At 42.0% G+C, this 21,386-nt stretch overlaps 1 protein-coding gene across 1 annotated transcript in view; it reads left to right on the forward strand.

Annotated features, from left to right (window-relative positions):
* Positions 1–21,386, forward strand: part of HSD17B2 (hydroxysteroid 17-beta dehydrogenase 2) — a 70,725-nt gene that overhangs the window by 24,194 nt on the left and 25,145 nt on the right. Inside the window, exon 2 of the mRNA XM_036834375.1 lies at positions 19,969–20,181. Within this exon, the coding sequence (XP_036690270.1) occupies positions 19,969–20,181 (213 nt within the window). The remainder of the gene's footprint in view (positions 1–19,968; positions 20,182–21,386) is intronic.

Here is a 21,386-nt window from a genome sequence, read left to right on the forward strand (position 1 = left end):
GCCGTGTATGGAGAAGTGCTGTGGCTGCTCGAAAGTGTCAAAAGTGGTTTGTGAAGTTTCGTGCTGGAGATTTCTCGCTAGATGATGCTCCAGTGTCGGGTAACTGAGTCACTTTGCTGCACAGCAGTAATTAACACAACATTGTAAATCAACTATACTTCAACAAAAAAATAAATAGCTGTTGAAAGAATTAATTAATGAATAAATGTATGATTATCAGAAGGATAGGCAGGAACACACAGGATGGAAAAAGCAGGACATGTGTGGGATGATGAAGAAATCAGCCTGACTGGAATACAAGGTAGAGCCTAATCTTGGGCTTGGTTGGGCGTGTTATAGAGATTATTGAAATCCAGGCAGGGTACTTCATCCATTACTTATCAGACAAGAGGGAGCCAGAGGAGGTTCATAAGTCGGGGAGAGATATGGTAAGGATGGAGTAGAAATTAGAAGCCAGACTCCAACTAGAAAACAATGGAATGAAAGTCTGGATCCAACTAGAAAATAACACAATGTTTTGTGTGTGAGTAGGGATGGCAAATAGCTTCCTCTCTTTGCTGTCTCTGGTTGGTTAGGCATATGGGGGGAGTGGGTTCTAAGGGAGAGAGGGCTTTGATTGAACAATGTCCATGGTGGCATCAGAGGGGTGTGGTGGCAGGGACATCCCAACCCTGTTGGAAGGAACTAAGTCATTGGCGGTGATTGTTAATGAAACAGAAAATAGAGAACTTCTGTAAATCAGAGATCTCTTGGATTTCTGGGCAGTATTTTAGTCATCTTTGGCAGGTAGCATCTTGTACCATTATATGTTAGAAGCAGCCAAGTGAGTTTTTGGCTACATGTTGGCAAGAAGGACATCCTGTCAGTCAGGAAACACCTTTCCTGTGTAAAAGACGCACAGAGATATTATTAAGGCAGTCCTTTGCAGATGAAACTAGAGATAATCATAGGGAGGAGGAACTAAGCCACCCTGGGACAATGGGGGAATTTAACGACATCTCTAGGTAGTTTTCCCTTCTTTGTGTTATGTTAATCTTAAGTAAATTTACTTTTTATGTAGTAGTGTGCTATTTTTTTTACGGAGTTGCTTAACATGTTTTTACAAGTGTTACTTTGCTTGTAAACTTTCTTGTGAAATACAGCGTTGGAACCTTTTGAAAAAAAATTCCACTAACCAAACCACGTGAAAACAAAGCAGAATGAACAAGAGAATCCAGCTTCAAAAAGGAGTAATGCATGGCTCCATTTATTTAAAGTGAAAATCAGGCACAACTGATCCGCTGTTAGAAGCCAGGATAATGGTAACTTATGGAGTGGGGATCACTGGAAGGAGGTACAAGGGAGATTTCTGGTGAGCTAGTAATGTTCTGTGTTTTGATCTGGTTGTGGCTGCATGAGTGAATTCACTCTGAGAAAATTCATCAAGGTGTACATTATAAAAAGTAAAAAAAAATAACTAAGGAAGTGGCGGGGGGGTGGTGGTGGTGGTGGGATGAATTGGGAGATTGGGATTGACATATACACACTAATATGTGTAAAAGAGATAACTAATAAGGACCTGCTGTATAAAAAAATAAATAAAATAAAATTCAAAAATTCAAAAAAAAAAAAAAAGCTAAGGAAGTTTCTCTGTAATGTACACAGCAGACTGATAGTCTCAAAACTGTTGTTGCTTAAGTAACTCCATCAGGTGAAATATACACTAGTCATTGATTTGCAAAGATTGACTATATTCAGATGAAACATGGTGAATAGGAAAAAAAAAACCAACCACCCTGTGACTTAGAATCTAATGATTTTAATTGCACCTCTGGTCTTGTTAGTTTAGTGATGGTGGATGGAAACTTTATATTCTTTGAAGCTTGGTTTCCTCACCTATAAAATGGAAATAAAAAGATATAATTTTATAGGAGCCAACTGAAAGAGCTCCAAATGGCCAAAGCTGGAATAATTTGAGCAATAAAATAAAGTAGTATTGGATTATAACCCAAAGTATAAAATTAATATCCAAGAGTCCATAATGATATGAATAAATGAATACATTTATAAATGAGGGAGAAGAGACAAATCTCCAATGCAGAAGAATTCCAAACAATTTATGTAGATATTTATGCATAGAGGCTTCCTTCCAAAGAGTACAGTATGGAAGGAGGTGGCGGGGGTGGGGGCGGGTGTATAAAGAGCAACTTCATAGTGGAGAAACCTCCCCACTTTACTTCATCCAGGTGATCAAGGGCAACATCAACATTCATAAGTCTTGTCGACTGTATGTACTCAATACAATGTGATGAAAGTGGCACTTTACCTGTGCTCTCCTCCCCCAAACTCATAACCCCAGTCCAATCATAAGGAAAACATCAGACAAATTCTAATAGAGGAGCATCCTGCAACATACTTGACCAGTACTCTTTAAAACCATCAAAGATATCAAAAACAAGGAAAAGTCTAAGAAAATGTCACAGCTGAGAGGAGCCTGAGGAGATAGGATGAATAAATATAATATGGGATCCTGGATGGGATCCTGGAACAGAAAAAGGGCATTAAGTAAAAAGTAAGGAAATCTGAATAAAATATGGAATTTAGTTAATAATGATGATTCAGTATTGGTTCATTAATTATAGAAAATGTAGCATACTAATGTAAGATGTTAATAATAGGGGAAACTGCCTGCAGGGTATATGGGAACTCTCTATACTCTCTTCCCAATTTTTCTATAAATCTAAAACTGCTTAAAAAATTAAAATCTATTTTTTAAAAAAGACCCACTTTACCTTGAGATCTTGGGCATGAAATAAGGTAACATATATAAACATAAGGCTCTCAGACTTTTGGGACCTAGATCCCAGCACTGTTTTAGGCACAGAGGACTGAACAGGGTAGTAGATAACCAAGTAGATTCCCTGCCCTGATGGAGGTGACCTAGTTCTTTCTCTTTCCTGCCTGTATTCTTCTCCAATGGGGTGTTCACTAAAGGAGGGACTTTAAGTTCTCTGTAAACAAAAACTATGGCCTGTAGTTCCCAGGACTTTTCTTAATGTCTGTCTTCCCCCACACCAGGGTTTCTTCACCTTGGCACTATTGCCATTTGGATCGTTCCTTGTAGTGGGGTCTGCCCTGAGTGCTGTGGGATGTTCAGCAGCGTCCCTGGCTTCTACTACTGGAGGCCAATAGCACTCTCAGAGTTATGACAACCAGAAATGTCTCCAAATATTGCCAAGTATCCAGGGGGACAAATTCACCCATGACTGAGATCCCTGCCTTAGGTGATTCTCGACCCTGGCTGTACATTGAAATCACTTGGAGAGCTTTAGAAGCTATTGCCAATACTAAGCCCCATCCCAGGCCAACTAATTAAGACTCTCTGGGGATGGGGTCTGGGCAGTGACATTTTTTAGAGTATCTCAGTGATCCTAGTGGGATTCACGATTGAGAACCTCTGTTCTAGGCAGTAATCTTCATGAAGGCAGGGAAATGTCTTTCTTTTATGGTGGTATTTCTAGGACCTAACAGAGTGATCCCTTAGTGAATGAAAAATGAACAAATGAATGAATGAATAAAGGTGAAGAGAGGCAGGAAGACGTGTCAGAAGTTAAAAGTGGCATTTAGGGAAAGCCAGAGCACCACTTTTTTTATGGTCATGGACACCAATTGTTGAATAGAGTCTTCCTATTTCTTTTTGAGGAGGTGGGCATTTAATAGATTTTTTAGAAGTATTCTCTGAGTCTCTGCAAAGGCACCCTAAGAGGAAATGGTCTGGGGAGGTTTGGCTGAGTCCCCTAGTACTGCCAAGAAGGAGTTTTCACACTCTTGTCTAGATACTTAACTCACCTCTTTCTAATGGCTTCTGGTCTTGGCTGAGGATTTCTGAAATTCTGGCCATCTCAGCTGACTGAACATCATGCCCATCAGCATAAATTTCGGGGATGTCAGTACTGAGTTTCATGCCCAGTGCTTCTTAACTGGCATACTCTTAACAGATGTAATATGAAATCTTGGACAATTATGATGTCATTTTCTGTGGCATTTGAGGATGTATATCCCTAACTTGGTGGCAATCTGATGGGAAGCTGACCTGAGTTGGCTTTTTTTTGTCATGAAATGCAGAAAAGGAGCTATAGATAGATGTCAACGTCTTAGGATGAAAGGCATGGGTACTGAATGGAGGTGAGGATTGGGAGAGAAGGTTTTGGTCCTAAGTAACTGGAAGGAGGGTGATGTCATCTAGGAGAATAAGAAATTCCAGAAGGTGAAGCAACTGGGGGCAATTGGTGTTGAATTCTGTTTGAATTTGGAATGGCAACAGGTGGAGTTCAAGAGAGGTTTCAGGACTGGACTGTGGTCTGGAAATCCAGCCACTTGCTCAAACCCAGCAGGGCTACTTTTTTTTTTTTTTTTTATCTTACCCACAGGATATAATCATTATTTTTTTTTCCTCTAACAATACATTTTATTTTATTTATTTCTTTTTAACATCTTTATTGGAGTATAATTGCTTTACAATGGTGTGTTAGTTTCTGCTTTATAACAAAGTGAATCAGCTATACATATAAATATATCCCCATATGTCTTCCCCTTTGTGCCTCCCTCCCACCCTCCCTATCCCACCCCTCTAGGTGATCACAAAGAACCGAGCTGATCTCCCTGTGCTATGTGGCTGCTTCCCACTAGTTATCTATTTTCCATTTGGTAGTGTATATATGTCCATGCCATTTGGTAGTGTATATATGTCACTTCCTCCCAGCTTATCCTTCACCCTCCCTGTGTCCTCAAGTCCATTCTCTACGTCCAGAAGAGCTACTTTGATTGGTTGCTTATTTTGCTGCACGGCTAGGAGTGGCTCCCTCATGCACCACTGAGAATAAACCCATTGCATTTTTCCTTCTGGAAGAGCTCTCAGGCAGAGAGCTTTCATCATTGGTGTCCCCACTTTGTGCACCCCCCACCCCCACCAAGTGCTCAAGGAGATGATGAATGAATCATAGCAGTAAAAGAATGTGAAAGAACAAGTCTGGGTTTGAGAGCCAACTCTAGTACATCCCAGCTGTGTAGCCTTGAATGAGTATATAATCTCTTGGCATCTCAGTTGCCCATCTTAACATAGGCATATCAATAGTATAGAAGAATTATTCATAAAGGTTACATTCCAGGAAAAATGCATCTATTTTCATTAAAAAATTGACGTGAGAGAGACCTTCAAGATGGTGGAAGAGGAAGACGTGGAGATCACCTTCCTCCCCACAAATGCATCAGAAATACATCTACATGAGGAACAACTCCTACAGAACACCTACTGAACGCTGGCAGAAGACCTCAGACCTCCCGAAAGGCAAGAAACTTCCCACGTACCTGGGTTGGGCAAAAGAAAAAAGAAAAAACAGAGACAAAAGAATAGGGACGGGACCTGCACCACTGGGAGGGAGCTGTGAAGGAGGAAAGGTTCCCACACACTAGGAAGCCCCTTCACTGGCGGAGACGGGGGGTGGCGGTGGGGGAAAGCTTCGGAGCCACGGAGGAGAGCGCAGCCACAGGGGTACAGAGGGCAAAGTGGAGAGATTCCCGCATGGAGGATCGGTGCCAACCTGCACTCACCAGCCCGAGAGGCTTGTCTGCTCACCTGCCAGGATGGGTGCGGGCTGGGAGCTGAGGCTCAGGCTGTGGAGGTCAGATCCCAGGGAAAGGACTGGGGTTGACTGTGTGAACACAGCCTGAAGGGGCTAGAGCGCCACAGCTAGCCGGGAGGGAGTCCGGGAAAAAGTCTGGAGCTGCGGAAGAGGCAAGAGACCATTGTTTCGGGGTGTGCAAGGAGAGGGGATTCAGAGCACCGTCTAAACGAGCTCCAGAGACGGGCGAGAGCCGCGGCTATCAGCGCGGACCCCAGAGACGGGCATGAGATGGTAAGGCTGCTGCTGCTGCCACCAAGAAGCCTGTGGGCAGGCACAGGTCACTCTCCACCCCTCCCCTCCCGGGAGCCTGTGCAGCCCACCACGGCCAGGGTCCCGTGATCCGGGGACAGCTTCCCCGGGAGAACGCACGGCGCGCCTCAGGCTGGTGCAACGCCATGCCGACCTCTGCCGCAGGCTCACCCCACATCCGTACCCCTCCCCCCCCAGGCCTGAGTGAGCCAGAGCCCCCGAATCAGCTGCTCCTTTAACCCCGTCCTGTCTGAGCGAAAAACAGACACCCTCAGGCGACCTACATGCAGAGGTGGGGCCAAATCCAAAGCTGAACCCCAGGAACTGTGCAAACAAAGAAGAGAAAGGGAAATCTCTCCCAGCAGCCTCAGGAGCAGCGGATTAAAGTTCCACAGTCAACTTGATGTACTCTGCATCTGTGGAATACCTGAACAGACAAGGAATCATCCCAAAATTGAGGCGGTGGACTTTGGGAGCAACGATATATATATATATATTTTTCCCTTTTTCTCTTTTTGTGAGTGTGTATGTGTATGCTTCTTTGTGTGATTTTGTCTGTACAGCTTTACTTTTACCCTTTGTCCTAGGGTTCTGTCTGTCCGTTTTTTTGTTTTTTTGTTTTTTTTAGTATAGTTTTTACGACTTGTTATCATTGGTGGATTTGTTTTTTGGTTTGCTCTCTTCTTTCCGTTTTTTCTTTTTTAATTTCTTTTAAATTTTTTTATTTTTAATAATTTTTATTATTTATTTTAATAACTTTATTTTATTTAATTTATTTATTTATTTTTTCTCCCTTTTCTTCTGAGCCATGTGGCTGACAGAGTCTTGGTGCTCCAGCCGGGTGTCAGGCCTGTGCCTCTGAGGTGGGAGAGCTGAGTTCAGGACATTGGTCCACCAGAGACCTCCTGGCTATACATTATATCAAACAGCAAAAACTCCCCCAGAGATCTCTAGCTCAACGATAAGATCCAGCTCCACTCAATGACCAGCAAGCTACAGTGCTGGACACCCTATGCCAAACAACTAACAAGACAGGAACACACCCCACCCATTAGCAGAGAGGCGGCCTAAAATCACAATAAGGCCACAGATACCCCAAAACACACCACCAGACATTGACCTGCCCACCAGAAAGACAAGATCCAGCCTCATCCACCAGAACACAGGCACCAGTCCCCTCCACCAGGAAGCCTAAACAACCCACTGAACCAACCTCAGCCACTGAGGGCAGACACCAAAAACAATGGGAACTACGAACCTGCAGCCTGCGAAAAGGAGACCCCAGACACAGTAAGTTAAGCAAAATGAGAAGACAGAGAAACACACAGCAGATGAAGGAGCAAGGTAAAAACCCACCAGACCAAACAAATGAAGAGGAAACAGGCAGTCTACCTGAAAAACAATTCAGAGTAATGATAGTAAGGATGATCCAAAATCTTGGATATAGAATGGAGAAAATACAAGAAATGTTTAACAAGGACCTAGAAGAACTAAAGAGCAAACAAACAATGATGAACAACACAATGAATGAAATTAAAAATTCACTAGAAGGAATCAATAGCAGAATAACTGAGGCAGAAGAATGGATAAGTGACATGGAAGATAAAATAGTGGAAATAACTACTGCAGAGCAGAATAAAGAAAAAAGAATGAAGAGAATTGAGGACAGTCTCAGAGACCTCTGGGACAACATTAAACGCACCAACATTCAAATTATAGGGGTCTCAGAAGAAGAAGAGAAAAAGAAAAGGACTGAGAAAATATTTGAAGAGATTATAGTTGAAAACTTCCCTAATATGGGAAAGGAAATAGTTAATCAAGCCCAAAAAGCGCAGAGAGTCGCATACAGGATAAATCCAAGGAGAAACACGCCAAGACACATATTAGTCAAACTATCAAAAATTAAATACAAAGAAAAAGTATTAAAAGCAGCAAGGGAAAAACAACAAATACCATACAAGGGAATCCCCATAAGGTTAATGGCTGATCTTTCAGCAGAAACTCTGCAAGCCAGAAGGGAGTGGCAGGACATACTCAAAGTGATGAAATGGAAAAAGCTACAACCAAGATTATGCTACCCAGCAAGGATCTCATTCAGATTCTACAGAGAAATTAAAACCCTTACAGACAAGCTAAGAGAATTCAGCACCATCAAACCAGCTTTACACCAAATGCTAAAGGAACTTCTCTAGGCAGGAAACACAAGAGAAGGAAAAGACCTACAATAACAAACTGAAAACAATTAAGAAAATGGTAATAGGAACATACATATCGATAATTACCTTAAATGTAAATGGATTAAATGCTCCAACCAAAAGACATAGACTGGCTGAATGGATACAAAAACAAGACCAGTATATATGCTGTCTACAAGAGACCCACTTCAGACCTAGGGACACATACAGACTGAAAGTGAGGGGATGGAAAAAGATATTCCATGCAAATGGAAATCAAAAGAAAGCTGGAGTAGCAATTCTTATATCAGACAAAATAGACTTTAAAATAAACACTATTACAAGAGACAAAGAAGGGCACTACATAATGATCAAGGGATCGATCCTAGAAGAAGATATAACAATTGTAAATATTTATGCAACCAACATAGGAGCACCTCAATACATAAGGCAAATACTAACAGCCATAAAAGGGGAAATCGACAGTAACACAATCACAGTAGGGGACTTTAACACCCCACTTTCACCAATGGACAGATCATGCAAAATGAAAGTAAATAAGGGAACACAAGCTTTAAATGATACATTAAACAAGATGGACTTAATTGATATTTATAGAACATTCCATCCAAAAACAACAGAACACACTTTCTTCTCAAGTGCTCATGAAACATTCTCCAGGATAGATCACACCTTGGGTCACAAATCAAGCCTTCATAAATTTAAGAAAATTGAAATCATATCAAGTATCTTTTCCGACCACAACTCTATGAGACTAGACATCAATTACAGGAAATAAACTGTAAAAAATACAAACACACGGAGGCTACACAACACACTACTTAATAACCAAGAGATCACTGAAGAAATCAAAGAGGAAATCAAACAATACCTAGAAACAAATGATAATGAAAACACGACTAACCAAAACCTATGGGATGTAGCAAAAGCAGTTCTAAGAGGGAAGTTTATGGCAATACAATCCTACCTCAAGAAATAAGAAACACCTCAAATAAACAACCTAACCTTACACCTAAAGCAATTAGAGGAAGAAGAACAAAAAATCCCCAAAGTTAGGAGAAGGAAAGAAATAATAAAGATCAGATCAGAAATAAATGAAAAAGAAATGAAGGAAACAATAGCAAGGATCAATAAAAATAAAAACTGGTTCTTTGAGAAGATAAACAAAATTGATAAATCATTAGCCAGACTCATCAAGAAAAAAAGGGAGAAGACTCAAATCAATAGAATTAGAAATGAAAAAGAAGTAACAACTGACACTGCAGAAATACAAAGGATCATGACAGATTACTACAAGCAACTCTATGCCAATAAAACGGACAACCTGGAAGAAATGGACAAATTCTTAGAAAAGCACAGCCTTCCGAGACTGAACCAGGAAGAAATAGAAAATATAAACAGACCAATCACAAGCACTGACATTGAGACTGTGATTAAAAATCTTCCAACAAACAAAAGCCCAGGACCAGATGGCTTCACAGGCAAATTCTATGAAACATTTAGAGAACAGCTAACACCTATCCTTCTCAAACTCTTCCAAAATATAGCAGAGGGAGGAACACTCCCAAACTCATTCTATGAGACCACCATCACCCTGATACCAAAACCAGACAAAGATGTCAAAAAGAAAGAAAACTACGGGCCAAAATCACTGATGAACATAGATGCAAAAATCCTCAATAAAATACTAGCAAACAGAATTCAACAGCACATTAAAAGGGTCATCTACCATGATCAAGTGGGGTTTATCCCAGGAATGCAACGATTCTTCAATATATGCAAATCAATCAATGTGATACACCATATTAACAAACTGAAGGAGAAAATCCATATGATCATCTCAATAGATGCAGAAAAAGCTTTTGACAAAATTCAACACCCATTTATAATAAAAACCCTCCAGAAAGTAGGCAGAGAGGGATCTTACCTCAACATAATAAAGGCCATATATGACAAACCCACAGCCAACATCATTCTCAATGGTGAAAAACTGAAACCATTTCCACTAAGATCAGGAACAAGACGGTTGCCCACTCTCATCACTATTATTCAACATAGTTTTGGAAGTTTTAGCCACAGCAATCAGAGAAGAAAAAGAAATAAAAGGAATCCAAATCGGAAAAGAAGAAGTAAAGCTGGCACTGTTTGCAGATGACATAATACTATATAGAGAATCCTAAAGATATTACCAGAAAACTACTAGAGCTAATCAATGAATTTGGTAAATTAGCAGGATACAAAATTAATGCTCAGAAATCTCTTGCATTCCTACACACTAATGATGAAAAATCTGAAAGAGAAATTAAGGAAACACTCCCATTTACCACTGCAACAAAAAGAATAAAATACCTAGGAATAAACCTACCTAAGGAGACAAAAGACCTGTATGCAGGAAACTATAAGACACTGATGAAGGAAATTAAAGATGATACAAACAGATGGAGACAGATACCATGTTCTTGGATTGGAAGAATCAACATTGTGAAAATGACCCAAAGCAATCTACAGATTCAATGCAATCCCTATCAAACTACCAATGGCATTTTTCACAGAACTAGAACAAAAAATTGCACAGTTTGTATGGAAACACAAAAGATCCCAAATAGCCACAGCGATCTTGAGAAACAAAAACAGAGCTGGAGGAATCAGGCTCCCTGACTTCAGACTATACTACAAAGCCACAGTAATCAAGACAGTATGGTACTGGCACAAAAACAGAAATAGAGATCAATGGAACAGGATAGAAAGTCCAGAGATAAACCCACGCACATATGGTCACCTTATCTTTGATAAAGGAGGCAAGAATATACAATGGAGAAAAGACAGCCTCTTCAGCAAGTCGTGCTGGGAAAACTGGACAGCTACATGTAAAAGAATGAGATTAGAACACTCCCTAACACCATACACAAAAATAAACTCAAAATGGATTAAAGACCTAAATGTAAGGCCAGACACTATCAAACTCTTAGAGGAAAACATAGGCAGAACACTCTATGACATACATCACAGCAAGATCCTTTTTGACCCACCTCCTAGAGAAATGGAAATAAAAACAAAAATAAACAAATGGGACCTAACGAAACTTAAAAGCTTTTGCACAGCAAAGGAAACCATAACCAAGATGAAAAGCCAACCCTCAGAATGGGAGAAAATATTTGCAAATGAAGCAACTGGCAAAGGATTAATGTCCAAAATTTACAAGCAGCTCATGCAGCTCAATATCAAAAAAACAAACAGCCCAATCCAAAAATGGGCAGAAGACCTAAATAGACACTTCTCCAAAGAAGATATACAGATTGCCAACAAACACATGAAGAATGCTCAACATCACTAATCATTAGAGAAATGCAAATCAAAACTACAATGAGGTATCACCTCACACCAGCCAGAATGGCCATCATCAAAAAATCTGCAAACAATAAATTCTGGAGAGGGTGTGGAGAAAAGGGAACCCTCTTGCACTGTTGGTGGGAATGTAAATTGATATAGCCACTATGGAGAACAGTATGGAGGTTCCTTAAAAAACTGAAAATAGAACTACCATATGACCCAGCAATCCCACTACTGGATATATACCCTGAGAAAACCATAATTCAAAAGGAGTCATGTACCACAATGTTCATTGTAGCACTATTTACAATAGCCAGAACACGGATACAACCTAAGTGTCCATCGACAAATGAATGGATAAAGAAGATGTGGCACATATATACAATAGAATATTACTGAGCCATAAAAAGAAATGAAATTGAGTTATTTGTAGTGAGGTGGAGGGACCTAGAGACTGTCATACAGAGTGAAGTAAGTCAGAAAGAGAAAAATAAATACTGTATGCTAACACATATATATGAAATCTGAAAAAAAAAAAAAAAGGTTCTGAAGAACCTAGAGGCAGGACAGGACTAAAGACGCAGATGTAGAGAATGGACTTGACACGGGGAGGGTGAATGGCAAGCTGGGATGAAGTGAGAGAGTGACACGGAGTTATACATACTACCAAATGTAAAATAGATAGCTAGTGGGAAGCAGCCACATAGCACAGGGAGATCAGCTCGGTGCTCCGTGACCACCTAGAGGGGTGGAATAGGGAGGGTGGGAGAGAGACGCAAGAGGGAGGAGATATGGGGATATATGTTTATGTATAGCTGATTCACTTTGTTATAAAGCAGAAACTAACACACCAGTGTAAAGCAATTATACTCCAATAAAGATGTTAAAAAAAAAAAAACTGACGTGAAAGATGTAGGTATTTCCCAGGGCCTCACCACCCAACAAGTTACTATCCTTTAAGAGTGCCATGGGCAAGGAAGGTGGGGTGTCAGTAGTACAACTGTCAAGTATTTTCTCTTCTTGGATTAGGAGCTGAGCCTTGTATGGCTCTCAGGGAGGTCTTATGTGCACTAGAGTTTTATTCTATTTATCTACCATTTTATTATACCTCAATCAATTTTATAGGGAACAGGCCATGTCAACATGAGGGTGGCAACCTGATGGATTGCTTAAATCTTAAACAAGGGAGGGGAAAGTCCTTTCCTCCTTAGTTTTCCACAGGTTTCCAGATAAACAGGGCTAGCCCCAGATGACCTTTGTTAAGTGGGACAAAGAATTGCCTGTGTGTTGGGCTGTGGGCGGGGCGGGGGTGGGGTGGGGGTGGGGTGGGGGGCGAGTCCCAGTGGTGAGGATATTGGCCATAGAAATGCGCATGCGCCCTAGGAAGTGGTGAGTCTTGATCTGAGAGCATGACCCGTGGGAGGGGGCAGCTTTGGGATCCTCAGCTTGAGCTCCTGACTTCATTGTAGGAACGCAGGCCTGGGGTTGGCCTGTCTCCTGGTTAATCAGGAGAAACAATCGATCTGGCTTTTCAGGTGAAATAGCTGGACTCCAAGTGCTTATTTAAATTTTTTTACAAAATACAGTGTGTTGGCCAAGCAAAACACATATTCAGACGGTGTCCTCTTATTTGGTATCAATACATAGCAGGTCCTCAATTTGTGTTTGTCTATTCCACTGATAGAACTGAAATTCCACTATGAGAATGGGCCTTGATACCTCTGAAGACACTCATCCACTGAGAAGCTCTGCTTTAAGCTGCTGTTGTTCAAAGATATTGACAAAGGGGAGACTTGGAGGAGCTTTAGGGACAGAGTCTGGGAGAGATGGGACCACTGGCAGAAAGCAGAGGGTAGTCCTTGGCCAATTCATCACTGTGTTTAGAATAGCTGTGATGACCTTCTGAGATAAGAACTGAACTGAAAATCCTTTTGGTTCCAGGAACTAGAAGTAGCCAGTGAAAGGAGTAGCATGGATTAAAAATTTTAAAAAACCCTGTTGCCATTTATTTAACTAACATCTGGATAGTAATTGCCATGTGCCAGGCTGTGGTCCAATTACTTTAGTACATAAAATCATTTAATCCTTCTAACAATCTTATGAGGCAGGTCCTAGTATCACCTCACTTTATAGATGAGGAAACTGAGGCACAGAGAGGTTAACTGGCCAAGGTCACACAGCTGGTAAGTAGCAGAGCAAGGATTTGAACCCAGGTATCCTGGCTCAAGAACCCAGGCTCTCATCATTTCTGTCTCTACTGCATTTTGACTGGGAGAATTTTACCCAATAGTGAAAAATGATGATTTATGGTTTTGTAGACTATGTAGAAATAGCTAAAACTGGTTTATGTAATATTAATTTAAAAATTAGTTGTCAAATCATATGTGTGCTATAACTGTAATTGTTAAAGAATAGTGTATAGGAAAAAAAGACTAGAAGAAAAAGTACAAAAGTTATGTTAGATTGGTGAGGTTATGGATAGTTTCTTCTTCTTTTGTTTATCTTGTTGTTCTTAAAGTTTTATTACTTATATGATGTTTTACTAATGTCTAGAAATTGTTTACAGGCTTGCAAATTCTTCCCCCTTCATCTCTCTTTCTGAATGCAGCTTCCAAGGGACCAGCTTGTGTCCAAGAGCACATGCAGTCTGTCTTTACAGGGTGGGTGTGTTTCATTCAAGGGACATAGCCCTGAAGAACTTCGGAACTCGAATTATTCACAACTTGCCTAATTTAAGACTTGACCCAACAAATGATGGGATGTGTTTCTGTTCAACAGCTAATCCGGCGCCCCCATGTGGTAATAGCGTAAATCCACTTACAATTAGCCCACCAGCTCTGAAACTATACAATTCTTAATTCTTCTGGATTAAAGGGATTCACGTTTCCGTTTTTCACACAAATTGAATTTATTAATATTTTAGAATAAATCACTATTTCACATTCACTCCTATTTTGCAAAAATGGGACTCTAGTACTCGTTGCTTGCTCCAAGCTGATGGATTTCTAGGCCACTAGAGATAGAATGATCTCAAAGGGCATAGCTTAAAACCACCCCCAGCATTTTCCCCACCCTCTCTTGGGGTAGACATCCAACTCAATATGTTTGCTGGGACTTATTTTGAGTCAGGAACCCTAGTGCCATAGGACTCTCTCTCTCGCTCTGCATTTTTAAGGCATTAAGGCCAATGCCCTCTTTTTTTTTTTTTTTTTTTTTAACATTTATTTATTTATTTATTTTGGCTGCACCGGGTCTTAGTTGCAGCACGCAGGATCTTTGTTGTGGCATGTGGGATCTACAGTTGTGGCATGCAGGCTTGTTAGCTGCAGCATGTGGACTCTTAGTTGTGGCATGCATGCAGGATCTAGTTCCCTGACCAGGGATCGAACCCGGGCCCCCTACATTGGAAGCACAGAGTCTTACCCACTGGACCACCAGGGAGGTCCCAAGGCCAACGCCCTCTTAAATGCCCATTTAGCCAACTCATGCTTTTTTTTGATCACCTACTATATGCTAAGCCCTGTGCTCTGGAAGCTTTGAATATTTTACACTCCAGATGTTTATATGCCAAGCCCTGCCTGGGTTCCAACCTACCTCTGCCATGTGCAGCTGAATGACTTAACCCTTCTGTGTTTCATTTATCCTCCTCCGTAAAGCAATGATAGTAAAATGACTTATCTCCCAGGGTGGTTGGAGTTAATATGTGTGAGGCTGGCTGGACCTTGGTAAGCATTAGAGTCATACTAGGTATGATACTCTTCAGAGGTTACTATTGGGTAACTTATGAAACACTTTGCCTTTTCACAAAGGCCCCCACCTTGTCTTTGGGTTTCTGGAGTGCACAAGGGCTACTCTATCTTGACAGGGAGCGGCTCCCCAGCCACATACTTTCCCAAGGCCCTCTTACCCCTGCACGGCCCTAAGACACCAGGGCTAGCATAGCCTGATCTCTGACAGGAGATCAAAAATGATGTCTGGGTTACAGCCACGCTACTGATAACAAGTCACATATGACAGGCTGGGCCTTGTGCAGAACATCCTCTGTCTTGTTGACTTCCAGGGTCAGCCTAGGAGGGACGTACTGGTATAACCCCACTTCCCAGATGAGGAAGTGGAGGATCCACACGACTATATGTAACATTTCCCAAGGCTCAGACATGGGAGAGGCAGAATCAAGCAGTCTGAGTCTACACCAAGATGTTTAGCTGACTGTCAGTAGAGGCAAACTCCCCACCTACCAATATCATGAATGTAAAGGCCTGTAAGTCAAGAAGGATGTCATGTGCCTAGTATTATTAAAAAAAAAAAAAAAGATCTATTATAGTAATTACAGGCACTGTTAAGCACATCACAAATATCAACTGGTGTAGGCACCATTATCAAGCCTATTTTACAGATGAGGAAGCTGAGGCACAGAGAGGTTAAATAACCTGACCAGGGTTGCACAGGTAGGGATGGTGGGGCCAGGCTCAAAACCAGGCCTCTATGCTACCTTTTCTCACTGGTAAGGACAAACAAATGGTCCCCCGTGAACTTTGGCTTTCTTAATTCACTGTCAAATAAAAAAAAACAAATCCAGATTTTGTATGGAAAGACTTTATAGAATTACTATGGGGCCAGGGGCAGGACTGTTGCAGTGAAGGGAACACTTTGACCACAGGTCTGCAAGTATCTCAAGGGTTAGTCAAAAAAGAGTTTTACTTTCATGGGGAGGGTGAACAAGTCTGAAAAGAACCAGGTGAGGGGAATGGGGATAGGCCAGGAGTGATCAGACGGCAGAGGAGGGACCATATTCTCTGAGGCCAGCCTGTTCTCAGGAGGGGCTATCTGCTGCCTCAGGCTGACGGTGGGCCAGGACCTGGGGGAAGGAAAGAATCTATACCAAAGTTTGGTTAACAAGCATTTTGTTCCAGTGACTCACTGGGGACAAACAGTTTAGCTTGTCATTTATGAAGCAAAGGGTGGGAATTTGGAGGGCCTGGGTCTGGCCTTGTCATTGGTAAACAAGGAGGGCATCCCTGAATCCTCTCTAATTCACATGGAGAAGGTGACTCCTGTGCAGGAAACTATTTCCCAGAACACAAAGAGTGGAAGTGTTTTTTAACTTTTGCTGTTTTCCAGGACCACAGGGCTCGGTAAAGTTCAATATGTCATCTCTCATTTTGTGGCCAGCATCTCCCATAGGCCAGGCTCTTCCTAGGAACTTTCCGAAGAGAGTTAGATCCTGGATTCACGAAGCTGCCTAAGCTGGTCTAAGGCATTACCTTCGAAACTGTCTTTGGATCATTCTCTACTCAGAGAAAATGGGGTCAGGATCAACGTGTCTCTTCCTTCTTTAACCTAGCATAATGTTTTCAAGATTCAACCTTGTTGTAGTGTGTATCAGAACTCCATTCCCTTCTATTGCTGAATAATATTCCCTTGTATGGATAGACCACGTTTTGTTTATCCACTCAGCCACTGATAGATGACCCTTTCTCACCTTCCTTGGTATGCACCCTGGCTGAGTTTATTTGCTGCGTGGAGCTGAAGGCCACAGCCTGCATCTCTGCACCACGGGATGATTCTCTCTGCGCACAGGGAACATGCTGGCATCCTGATATGACACAAACCTTTCAGGGGAACTGGGAGCTTTAAAACCCATGGCCCCAATATGCCCAGCCACACCACCCAGGAGGCAGAAGCACAGGGTGTGGTGCGTCGCAAATGGGAGGGGCCTTCTGTGTACGCCTGCTCTCACCCAGCAGAGTGTGTATCACCTGGCTCCAGGTTCACGCTTCACCCCAGTCTGGTTCTGAGTTAGTTATTTTCAGGTTAATTCATATCCTTCCTTGCTGGGCCACAAGAGGCTCATTCAGAGTCTGGCTTCCCCAGACCTTCCTTCTCTGCTTTCACAGATAAAGGAGAAGGTGGTCCAGGATGAGGAAGAGTCATGCACTGGGATTCAGGTCCATCCCTTCTATCTCTGTGACCTTGGCCTCTCTCATTTTCACTTTCCCCATCTGTAAAATGGGAATGATAATCTCGACTGGAGACATGGGGAGAATAATTTTACAAGACAGATTTGACCACCAGTGACATTTGGTGGTTTCCAGGGAGAGGCCACATGCATTGCACCCACCACCTGGTGAACTTGCCACTGTCAAAGATCTGGCCTCAGATCATTTTTTTTTTCCCTCTAAAATACTTAGCTTTATTAGAGAAATGGCACTAAAAATAACAAAGATTCAAACAACATTTGCTCTATTCTACTTACATATCATAAATAAGAAGCTTTGATACAAGACACACACTCCTTCACAATCTTTCCACGCAGACTCCGAAGCTGGATTTGTCCAACTGCAGGTCTATTTCTACAGGGCAAAGCTACATTTGCAGGGCTCGCAAAATTGTTATATGCATGTAGTATTATATTTTAAAACCAGAATTCTAATGTGCTAATTTACAGCACAGCAGAGATCTGTCACGTGGCCCAGATGCTTAGGTCTGCCTCAAATGGTACAGTCTCCTCCTCTTACCAGGACCAGGCAGGAAACCATGCACACACAGGTAGATGTGGACATACAAGAAACAAAGTAAAGTGCAATCAACTATGGTAACCAGACGCCTTCATCTTGTGTTAGGAGGGGCAGAAGTGCCCGCACCTCTTCCTAAGGCTGCACTCTCTTGGGCAGTGTTTGCAGACGCCACCTACAATGGCCTCTTGGTAATACCTTTTCCTACACTTATAGGGCCCATCTTCATTCTAATTGGCATGACCTTTAAAAGAAGAGAAATTACACAAGAAAAATCAGTACTCTCTTGCAGCAAAAATGGAAAACATTGTAAAACAAAGCTCCGTCCATTCTGCCTCTCCTCCTAGAGGCAACTACTATTACCATCTTGGTGTCTCTCATTGCAAATCCTTCCTTCTATATTTGCATGCATGGGTAGGTAGAGAATTAGTTTCTTCCACCCCTGTTTTGGGTCATAAATTGGATTCTGTATAATAATGGCTGTACTGTAACATTTTATTTCACTTAACAAAGTATCTTGGAGCAGTATCTATGCCAGTTTATATAGTTCTACCCTATCTTTTAAAATCGCTGTGTCATATTCCATCATAGGTACCATAATTTATGCAACCATTCTCCAATTCATGGATGTTAAGGTTAATTCCTTCTTTTGCTATTATATACAGTCCTGTAAAGAACATCCTTTGTCTCTGAATACATGTGAGTTTTTCCTCTAGGACAGATACTGAGACTTTTTGGGTCTCAGTATTGAAAATGGTCATAGATTTCAGCCCTTCACATTTATCAGCAGTATCTGTGAATGCCTGTTTCTCTGTCCTTTTGCCTTTTGATGGTGATTACCCTCTCTTTGGAGACCACAACACTTCTGGTCAGATTCCAGGCAGGTCTTATTAGCTTTGAAGTCAGACATCTTTTCTGATCACTTACATACTGATCCTTGAGTTGACTGTCAGCATGCTGATTTCCTGAATTTTCTGATTCTTAGGGGGATGCCTGACTGTAGCCCCCAACTGCTGACAAGACAGATTCCCTCAAGGTTTACAGGAAAGACTGCCTGACACAGCCAATGTGAAGATGATCTCTCGTCTTTAGAGCTGTAGAAACATATTGTTACACGCTTTTTCTGGTATGGCTCAAAGGGTGATTTTATGTCCACATTATCTTCATCTTCGGAATTTCAGGTATCTACGTTTGTACTTGTGGGTGTGAAACAATTTCTCTAGGGTCCATAATATCCTCCAGAGTGGGTTGGGTAAACTCCCATCTCAGATTCTGGTAGGCTTGACATGTATTTTACATATGATCTTATCCTCTGGTTTCACAAAGCAGTGCACTTAAGGATTTCTATCTGGTTTCTGTTGCAGCTGTCTTCCTAGGACTGATGTCTATTCAGTGGTTTGGGAGAAGGCCATGGCTAGGGAAAAAGTTCTGAGGAGGTGAGAAGGGCAGGTGGCTATGAGCCTTCATCCTTCATAATCCAGAAGGAACTGGTCCCTGTGGGCAGCCTCTACTATTGTCCTGGGTCCACTATGAATCAGGACCCGACACTTTGCTCCATCTTTAAAATGAAGAAACCAACTCCAAAGTATTAGATTGTAATGAATGTTTTACTGAACATTTTATGTAGTGATGGAGGTTATTACATAAAATACTACATGCGGAGATTAATAAAACAGCTTCCATTAGATGTCTTAGTTTTCCCTCCTACGTTCTTTGGCCACCAGCCACTCCTGGACCCCCTCCCCCTCATCAGCATTTCTCCTCCCACTTATGCCCCCACCTCAAATTCTACCTCACCTCCCTTTTTTTTTCATACAGAGAAATTTGTCTCTTGTGGCTTCTCTGCCCATTTTCCCACTTAGCAAAAAAAAAAAAAAAAAAAACAAACTTCCTCAAGACCTACTCTCTCCAGAGAACATGGACCATCATAAATAGCATGCAGTGATTTTCTTCTTCAATGATTTTTTCCTACCATTGTGGTTTGAGCCCACTTTGTATTGCCTTGACCCCTTGCAGGTGGCGATTCTGGGATTGGCCATGCCTTGTCCAAGTATCTGGACGAGTTGGGCTTCACAGTATTTGCTGGAGTTCTGGATGAAAAGGGATCAGGAGCAGAGGAATTACGAAGAACCTGCTCCAAGCGTCTCTCCGTGCTCCAGCTGGACATCACCAACCCGCAACAGATAAAAGATGCCCACAGCAAAGTGAAGGAAAAGGTGCAGAACAGAGGTACTGCCTTCAGCCACCTGTGCCCTCGAATGCCCTCCACCCTCCTTGCAAATGCCCAACACTGGTTCCAGCCTCTAATTACCATTGTCCTCTAGTCTGTTCTGGCACCTGGAGACCCCTGTACTGAGCACCTGCCACACGCTGGCACCTTTCACAGACATGAAGACATTAGGAATGAGTCAGGTGTGGTCCGTCCTCAGAACTTACAGAATTCTCCATCCCATTCCCTCCAACATCTGCTTGGTCACTCTCCCATTAATTATTGCCCCTCCTCATTTCTTTCCTCTCACTGATATTAACTTGTATTAGACTTAAGAAAATAGCTTCATAATCACTGCCTTCCCTTAGCCACTGCCTTTCTCTTCCTCTTCCTTTACAGCCAAGCTCTTTGGAACCCTGCCACCCTGTTTTCACTTCTCACCATGCCTCCCTAACTGGTCTGGCCAAGCGAATCAGTATTATCCTAAACACCAAGCTCTTAATTTCTCTGCTGTCTTTCAGTGTGTTGATTATCCTCCCCTGCTTGGGCTTTGGGGTCTCCAGCCCCCTCTTGCTCTCCTAGTTCTCTGATCATTCTTTCTGCTTCTCCTGTATGAACCTTTTCCTCCGTCCCCTCCCCCTATTCCCCTAAATGTGAATGTTACTGAGGACTCCATCCCCAAACTTCCCACTCCATGTTTCCCAGGCTATACTGTTCTCTCTCTATACCAGGAATTCTCACCTGGGAAGTGTTTTCAAATACTTATGCTTGAGCCCAGGATGGGCTATGTAACTTGAGGGGCCCAGGGCAAAATGCGAATTATGTGGGGCCCCTCGTTTACAAAATGTTTAAGATGTTTAGGTGGTGCCAGCAGAAAATTAAACCAAACATGAGACCTTTCTGAAACACAGGTCACACACCTGTGATACCCACCCAACCTGGGACCTTCCCCCAACAGATTAAATCAGCATCTACAGAAAATAACTCAGCTAATACTTCCACAGTGAGGCCAGTACTCTTGCTCTCCTTTTGCTGAGAATGTCCACTGTAAAGAAGATCCCATTTGGGGGTCCCAGGTATCAATACATTTGAAAGCTCCCCAGGTGATGCTAATATTCTGCCAGAGTTGAGAAACACTGCGATTTAATACAGTAACTTCTGAATGTGTGTTACCAACCTAGCTCTCTTCTAAACGTCAGGACCTATATGCATATAAAATTGGTTA

The sequence above is a fragment of the Balaenoptera musculus genome, chromosome 19 (assembly GCF_009873245.2).
Source record: "Balaenoptera musculus isolate JJ_BM4_2016_0621 chromosome 19, mBalMus1.pri.v3, whole genome shotgun sequence".
Lineage (NCBI taxonomy): Eukaryota > Metazoa > Chordata > Mammalia > Artiodactyla > Balaenopteridae > Balaenoptera > Balaenoptera musculus.